This window comes from Poecilia reticulata, chromosome 13, assembly GCF_904066995.2.
Source record: "Poecilia reticulata chromosome 13, P_reticulata-male-v2, whole genome shotgun sequence".
Classification (NCBI taxonomy): domain Eukaryota; kingdom Metazoa; phylum Chordata; class Actinopteri; order Cyprinodontiformes; family Poeciliidae; genus Poecilia; species Poecilia reticulata.
This window is the reverse complement of record NC_088842.1, coordinates 24271318-24280091: the sequence shown is the minus strand read 5'-3', so window position 1 is coordinate 24280091 and position 8774 is coordinate 24271318. Positions and strand designations below refer to the sequence as shown.

The following is an 8774-nucleotide window of genomic DNA, read 5'->3' as shown; positions in this document are numbered from 1 at the left end:
GCATTTTGTTGGAATTTGGGGGGAAATTCCAACAAATTTCCCCAAGTACCTCAGGATACCTGGGATGTATCCTGAGGTACTTGCACATATTTCCTGCTTCTAATACACAGTATGTATTGACAGGATGTTCAGTCCAATCTAATTCATCATTAGATGCTATTGTGAAGAAATAAACAGTGTTTTTGATGTCACTTTTTAACGTTAATAAAGCTCTGCCTGACCGATGTATGTATGTCTAAGGTGATAAATTGTTTTGCTCTTATGAAAAAAGTAATTGCTTTTATTGTGAAAGGGTAAAACGGAAGTTTGCAGCAGAGGCACGCATTGACTTTTGCGGCATCACATGATATTCTAATCCGCGTAATCAGAGAAATAACACAGAACTGCAATGGCCACGCGCAGGTATCCTGCCGGGGTTTTTATCTAACATTTTATTGATAAACGATGGAAGTTTGTGCATCAGTGCCAAACACGCTCAATGTTTTTTTAACTTATTGACCGAAGCACTTGTCTGTTTTGCTATGTAGCTACTGAACTTGCATCTGAAGCGGCTGACAATCAGGACGCGTCAATTCTACAGCTTTTTTCTTCATCCATCGCAAGCATTTATTTACAAACTCTTGAGTTGTCCTGACAAAATACAGCGATTTGGCCGTCCCTAAATTTATCCGGGTTACTTTTTAAAGTTCGAGTCGCCCTAAAGCGAGCACTTGTTTTTGTTCGCAATGACGGAGCGGACTCCTCTCCTGAACTACCGCCTCGTCACCAGCGTCAATGAGTCCGAGCCGCGGTCGGCTCCTGCCAGCCTGGCCCCGGAGGAGCTCCCGGGAAGCCCACGGCTCAGGTCCTCACCAAAGGGGCAGCCCAAGAAGCTGTCGGTGTTCTTCGGTGTGGTGGTCCCCACTCTGCTGTCAATGTTCAGCGTAGTGGTCTTCCTCAGAATAGGTGAGTGGTGGCAGCAGAAATCACTACGCTCTATTTCACTTTCTGTACAAGTAGTATGCACAGTTTATATATTTTACTACTTCTGTGGTTGTTCGTAGTAGTTTTGGGAATCGTTTTAGGGTTAAGCATTTATAATTTCCACTCAACACAACTCGTTTCTGTAATCTGTTTGTGGTTCTTTCCAAAGTCCAAAATGACTTCCTCTTTTTTGTATTAACTAATTATTGTGAACTTAAATGTAAAAACAAATGCTGCTTTCCAAATGGTGCGCTGTGCTACAACTCCCTTCATTTTTGCAATTGTGCTCCGATATTTCTGAGGTCCTTTTGTTGGCAGCGCCATAATTCAGAAAAAATATCATGCTACACCTTTAAGGCATTACTAACTATTATTAGTGTCGATAACATCTTTTCTATGCGTCGCTTTTCTATACCCGTATATGGAATTGCTTCATATGTTGCATCTGTGTTTCACACAGGAAGATAGCAGAGGTGCACTGCCTCCAATTCCAATTTCTTACCTAAATAATCATTGACTTCCGTGTAAATAACGCAAACATGTCAATGGTTTAAGAGTTCAAAAACACTGTTTCCTTATTAAACTGCTATGACATTTAAGACTGGAGTTGTTTTAAGACGGTTTCCCTCAAACTAGATGTGCTCCTAGCCTTTAAATTCAAGAAGTCAGCATTTAAAATGGCAGCGCCAACTGCTAGTTAAAAGATGAACTACTTAATCTTTTAAAGAAACCTCACTTAAAAAAAATCCGAATTATCCCTGTAAACTACAGCTTTTGAAAGTGCACTAATAATTCATCAGCAAACAGAGACTGTCTCGACTTTATGCTGTGAAAGTGACACTCTCGTAACTCAGGTTTGGGTTTTGGTACCGTGAGGAATTAATGTCTGATTGTAATCAGTGAGATACAAGTTCTCCTTTTCCAGTAATTTGACTAAACTAGAAATTATTCAAGCCCATAAAATCCATGCTGCTGCTGCAGAGAACACAGTTGAATTTGCAGAACAACAAATCAACTTTTCAAAACCAACTTCATCTTCTCTCCTCACTTTTCACTTCTGCTTTTCTTTCTGATTTTTTTTTGTTTCCTATAAGTTTTAACTCTCTTTCAGTATTCTCATCTCCTGTCCTCCCAGTGCCCCTCCCAGTCCCCCTCTCAGTCTCGTGAGTTGTCAGCTGCTGAGCAATGGTCACTCACATGGGCATATGTAGCTGTTGGTTGAAGACGTTAGACATTGTAATCTCAAGTTAAAGTGTAAGATTGCACAGGAACTGTGAGTGGTTTCAGTGTGGATGTGAAACTACTGTAAATTTAACGGTTTGACAAAGTGTCTCTTGTCCTGACCTGGATGTACCACCAGAACATGCAGATGCTTCGCAAGTTGAGTTTATCTCAATTGAGCTTAAAATTTGAGCTCTTAAAGGAACAAAGCAAACTTTGTTTCCTGGTGGGACTTGGGTTTGTATCACAGTGATTCTGACTGATGGCCGAAACATGCTGCTAGTTGCTGATCAAAGATAAGTGGAGGAATGGTGCTTTAATGTGGATAATTTGTTTGTTTGCGACGCAGTTCAAAGTGACTGATGTGACGTCCAGCTCGATGAGATTCACAGCATTGATCAGTAGGACAAATTTGACAAATGTTTCAATTTGGAAAAGTACAAGACAGAATTGGTTGTCTTAGGTTCATTTACGTCCACTGATTATTTGGGTATTTTAGCCTATAACTTATGTAATTGATTTTTTTTTGTTTTGTTGAGGCACTAACTCCTTGTTCTTCAGACTAAAGAGATTTCAAATTGGTTTTATGTTCCAGATAACAATATATCTACGTTGCAAACATGGTGGTACGATGTCGGCCCTATTTGGCTGAAAGAAGCAACTTTTAAAAATGAAAAAAACATAATTGATATCTGAACTTTCTGCCACAGATGATCAATCATCTCTCCTTTCAACTTTCCATGAGAACAATTTCCTGTGTATTTGGGTTTTTCCACCACCGTGGTTTGCATAAGGTTTACATATCTGTAGAGTAACCTTGGTACAATGGCCTTATGTGAGTGTTAATGGCTTATTTAGTAATTAGTAGTTATATTATTCTACTTTTTATTTATCTCAGTATTCCTATAAGCAAACATCTCCAGTCTCATTTATTGACGCAGTTCTAAACAACAAGCAGTATTTATAAATGCGTCACAATGGCTAACAGATAATCTCTGATCAGAATCAGGAATTCTGGAAAACTGGAATATCAGTTCAAGTCTAAAACTCTTTATTTTTTGGATGAATCCCCACAGAACAGGCTTTCAGCTAACATAGCACTATATTCTACTGACTCCAGCATTTTCAATTGATAAATCAGCTAAAACAGACGGCATGACTGACTCCACCTCTCCAAAAATGACATTGGTTTCCAAAAAAAAACCGAGATTAATTTCTGCTGCAGGCAGATCTATGATCAACAATAGCGTCAAACTAAACTTTTAATCAATACAAATGTGGTCACATAAGACAGCATGGACACAAAGAGCTGATGCTAAGAAAACAGCACCAGTTTAGCACTGGAACTAATTCAGCTGATTCATCTAACCAGAGCAGCAGATTGTCACAATGTATACAGACAATGCAGAAGCTGGAATCTCTCCCAGCATGTGATATTCCAGTTTCATTTTTACAGAAAGTGAAACGTTGTGGTGAGCCATTTAAACTGAAGGCTTTTTATTATTTTTTTTTTATTTTCACTTTTTAATTCTTTGAAAACTGTTTGAAATGTCATCTAGAGTTTAAAGCCATGGACAGACATCTGTTGAACAAATAGATGTGATATGTTAGCTAATCGTACTTTCATGACGCCTTAAAAAACCCACATCCTCCTGTAACGCTGGCACTTCCCAGGAATCCTTTCATTGTCAGCCTCTTTCCACTCTGCTCCAGTTTATGGTTCTGCTTTCACCCAGGCACCAATCTACTACTTTAATTTACTTGTTTCTGTTTTTTTTCCCCCAGGGTTTGTGGTGGGACAGGCTGGTTTGTACCAAGCTATCCTCATGTTTGTGGTGGCCTACTTCATCATCTCGATGACTGTTCTGTCGGTGTGCGCAATCTCCACCAATGGAGCGCTGGACGCTGGAGGAGCCTATTGTATCCTGTTCACACACACAAGCATCATCATATGACCTTCTGCATGTGACAGTCATTTGTAGCGCCATTATCACTGTCAACAGTCAAGGTATAGAAAAAATCAGGGTCTCTGTTTCAAACCAGTGCTGTCTGTCGCACAATACATTTCTAACCACTGGAAAAGTATAAATCAGATGTATTTCAACTTTTGTTTGCTTTAATGTTCTGTGGACAGTCAGCTTGATTACTTTCCAGCTGAAGGTAAAGTGTCAAGCTGGAAAAGATTAAAAAACAGAAATTAACCTTTTTTAGTATCTGAGTAGCTTTTCACAGTTTGAGACTATAATTGGTCACTGCTGCTTAAATCACACAAAAATCATATATGCTTAAACATGCTCACGCTCTGATATCACTGCCCAGCATTAGGTTTGGACTGTTTGCAACATTTTACAACTTTTCAACAACGTTCATTAACACATCTTGTTTTAGTCAGATTTGCATCTACAGCTGTTTGACGACAAGGTGGGAAGTGTTTCTTTAAGCTGAAAGTCAAAATTAGACTTATAGTTTGCTTTAGCATAAAACCAAGGGAAGGAAGCACATGATTTAGTATAAAGGTTGTGAATTACCTGAGGTTTCTTTAATATATTCCAAATTCAGGTTTTGCAAAACATCAAAATACAATAAGTAAATTTATACTTCAGTTCATACAAAATAAAACAAATTGGTTTATTATGACCTGGTTATTATTGCTAAAGTTGGCCAATAGCTTTTCCCATTTTAAGTGCATTTAAATGCACTTAAAATGGGGTATTTTGAAAGGGGTAAGCCAAGCTTACCCCTTTCAAATGCTGCAAATATTTCACATCAGTTCATGAGTTTGTTTTAAATGCCATGTACTTTGCCCTAACTTGAGGCACAGACATGATCAGCCGAGCTCTGGGTCCTGAGTTTGGTGGCAGCATCGGCATCATGTTCTTCTTTGCTAACGTGTGCGGCAGCGCCCTCTTTGTGCTGGGTCTGGTTGAAGCCATAATGGGCACCTTTGGAATACCAGAAGGTAAATTGAGGATTTCTTGATTTGTGTATTTATCTGTATCATGTCCTGCCAAAGTATTAAAAGTTATTACTTTAATAATGAAGTCTCTATAAAGAAAGTTGTCCTCCCAAAAAAAAAAAAGGGCTGGTTGAGACCAAAGCACCAGACTGAAGATTGTTGTCATCCAGTTTTGGTAGAAAGAGATGGAGAATTGAGAACACCGATAAATCATGCATATGGAAATTATTATGTTTGTTTTAATTTATCATGCGACTAATTGATTTATTGCTTTTTGCAACAGCCCTAACACAGGTGAAAGACTGTGGGAAAACATGAGGCAGAAACTATCTGGGATTCCTTTTGTTGTTCAAATCAAAGCTTCCTAGTCATTACATTTCCTCTCATGTTTCATTTTAGATCCAACCGTGGTTCCCAGTCCACAGCAGGTCCTGCCGTCAGGTTACTGGTGGTCCCTGCTGTACGGCACCGCTATCCTCTTGCTGTGCCTCTTAGTATGCCTGGTCGGAGCCCACATCTACGCCAAGGCCACTTTCGTCATCTTCCTGGTGGTCATCTTGGTTCTGATCATGATCTTCATCAGCTTCTTTGTTGTGCGACCTAGAGTGGTCCTGTTGCCAAGCCCCTTCAAGCCGTCCAACGGGACGGGCCCTGTGTATCCCACCACGGCTAATTTTACTGGATTCAAGCTGGAAACACTGCTGGGAAATCTGCACGGTAAGATTGAGTGACTAGAATAGAAAGCCTTGATTTTTTTATTTTTTATTTTTTCTGCCAAGTATATTATTTTGTGGCCACTTTAAAATGAATGATTTTTATTTGCTAATACAAATTTTTGACAATTTTGAATATTCCTCAAATATTTTTTTCACTTTCTGGGCATGAATTAATAATGATAAAATAATTATAGCAAAATGCTAAATATATATTTTTAAGTAATCAGGTGCCCATGGGTGTTACACAGCTCTGTAATTAAACAGAATTTCTCTTAAACTTTGAAACTTAGATATTCAATTTGTTTATTTATTTTTCTGACAAAATGCAGATTCCTGTTGGTAAAGCCTAAAACCAGCTATTTCCAGTTGGATTTTTAGATGCATCTCTAATTATTACTTAAGATCGAGCCTGTTCTTTTTATGCATCATGATGGCAGCAGATGTTCTTGTGAAACAAGGGAAAAAGGAAGTGAGGGTTTGTTCACGCAGTAGCTTCATAAGCTCTGAGACCATCAGCTCATTTGTGGGTTTAAATATAGAGTTTTACTAACGTTGACATCTGATCAGTGGCAGCGCATATGACCATTAAACACTGATTGGTGATTCAGAAGCTTAAAGACATCCTCTAAAACATTTTAAAGCCATTTTTGTTTTAATGTGGCCTACGTTCTTTATTTCATAAGGTATTTTAAAAAGTGAATGTTTTCCTCTTTTAAACTGAGCCTGCTGTCCACAGGCTGTATACTTACACCAGAGCAGGAATAATGAGTATTATGGGCTTAAAACCCCTTTAACTCTGATGATTATTGGCAGTCATATAAACTTCTAGGATCTGAACTGGTTTTCCCCCTGCAGACCAGACAGGAAAGAGCAGAAGGCGTTTTGCCTACACTTCCTGGAAGATCAAAACATATTTGACTCATGTTTGACATGATGTTCTTTGGATTCTTATTCCTACAAAACGAACAAAACGGTTTGAGAGGATTTAATTTCAAGCACATTACTGAGCTAATTGCTTGTAACTCAGGCCTGTACTCATGAAAACTATCTGCACGCATGCACGCACACACACATATATACAATAATCCTGATTCACTTTACCAGCTGTTTACAGAAGCAATGCATACACATTACCGTTTCATGATTTCAGTGAGCATTGTAAAATGTATCATGTTTATTTAATACAAGCGGCCGAAATGGGCTTCCTCCGCAGGGTGGCTGAGCTCTCCCTTAGAGATAGGGTGAGAAACTCGGTCATCCGGGAGGGACTCAGAGTAGAGCCGCTGCTCCTCCACGTCGAGAGGAGCCAGTTGAGGTGGCTCGGGCATCTGGTCAGGATGCCTCCTGGACGCCTCCCTGGTGAGGTGTTCCGGGCACGTCCCACCAGGAGGAGACCTCGGGGAAGACCCAGGACACGCTGGAGGGACTATGTCTCTCGGCTGGCCTGGGAAAGCCTTGGGGTTCCCCCGGAGGAGCTGGAAGAAGTGGCTGGGGAGAGGGAAGTCTGGGCCTCCCTTCTGAAGCTGATGCCCCCGCGACCCGACCCCGGATAAGCGGAAGAAAATGGATGGATGGATGGATGGATGGTTTATTTAAACCCTGTATTTTTATAGAGAGAACTAGTTAGCTAAATGTAAAGAAGATAAAGGGTCTTGTTTATAAAAATGAATCAACAATGCACACAAAAGGACTGAATTAGTTCAAATCTAAGCCATTGAGCTAAGATTAACCTCAACCTTATCAGAGTGAGCAACAATATACAAACATTTTTTCATACATGAATGAAAGAACAGAATATATTCCTGTATGAACTTTTGCGGGAGTGAAATTAGATTTTTACTAGTAAAACATGATTGCTGATGCTGCACTCAACAGAAAAGTTTGAAGAGGGTTACTTGTTCAGAGACTTGCAGAGATTAAGTTTTATATCCAGAGGATTGCAGAGCTTTGTCTGCCATCAAACCAAGTTAAACTTACTGATCATGATGATAGAAGCAGAACTACAGTGACTTACTGGTATTTCTTCTTCCAGCTGGCTACGTTGAAGACTACACCACTGGGAAGATGATGTCCTTCGCCACCGTATTTGCTGTGATGTTCAACGGCTGCACTGGCATCATGACAGGCTCTAATATATCAGGTAGGTGTGGTCATGTCATAGCCTGATTATCTGTGGAGGAATCGGTCATCTACAAAAATAAGACCGCTTTCATTTCTAATAGAATTATCTTTAATGATAAAGGCTATTTCCATTTTATCCTAGAGGACAACAAAGACGAATCCAATCAAAGATGAACAATACTTGCATACTTTTTATCCCCTTATTTGCAGAGTATTTCTGAACTCAGAAGCAGATCATTAACTTATTAGTCTCATCATTGAATGGGTCACATCACTGTGCCAAAACAATCACTTAGTCAGTTGAGGTTAGCCTCATATTTGGCTCTAGAACATTATGAAATATTCTTGATCGACAATCAATCGACCCCCCCACTTCCCCGCCATGTCTGATGAATAAGGATGGAATAATATTTTTTTTCCTTCCATGTCTCAATTTATTTTCCACATTGGATTTTTTCCTGCTTATTTTTTCTTAAATAAGGTTTAACAGGTGGAAATGCATACGTCTTCATAAACTTAATGTAAAGAATGTCAACAATTTAATGGAAAAACTATTTAAATGTCTTTGGGTGAAATAAAATTTGATAGCGGTCGGTTTTTTTAATACGTGTTTTCTATAAAAGTAAAAGTAGCACATGTGTTTAAGAAACATATTAAGAACATGTTCCACTTTACCCATTTTCAGGATGTTGCTTCTGTGTTGTCTGGTTTTTACTCAGCTGCCTTTATATCCTAACAAAGCATCCCCAAACACACCCAGCTTTCTCATTTACACATTAGTATTTATTTCTGCCACT

The 8774-nt window shown here is 39.2% G+C and overlaps 1 protein-coding gene across 1 annotated transcript in view; it reads left to right on the top strand.

Annotated features, from left to right (window-relative positions):
- Window positions 1–303: 303 nt before the first annotated feature.
- LOC103474907 (solute carrier family 12 member 9) overlaps window positions 304–8774 on the top strand; it is a 63394-nt gene continuing 54923 nt past the window's right edge. The window contains exons 1-5 of the mRNA XM_008426179.3: window positions 304–945; window positions 3970–4104; window positions 5006–5143; window positions 5540–5857; window positions 7889–7996. Coding sequence (XP_008424401.2) covers window positions 726–945; window positions 3970–4104; window positions 5006–5143; window positions 5540–5857; window positions 7889–7996 — 919 coding nt within the window. The 5' untranslated portion in view covers window positions 304–725. The remainder of the gene's footprint in view (window positions 946–3969; window positions 4105–5005; window positions 5144–5539; window positions 5858–7888; window positions 7997–8774) is intronic.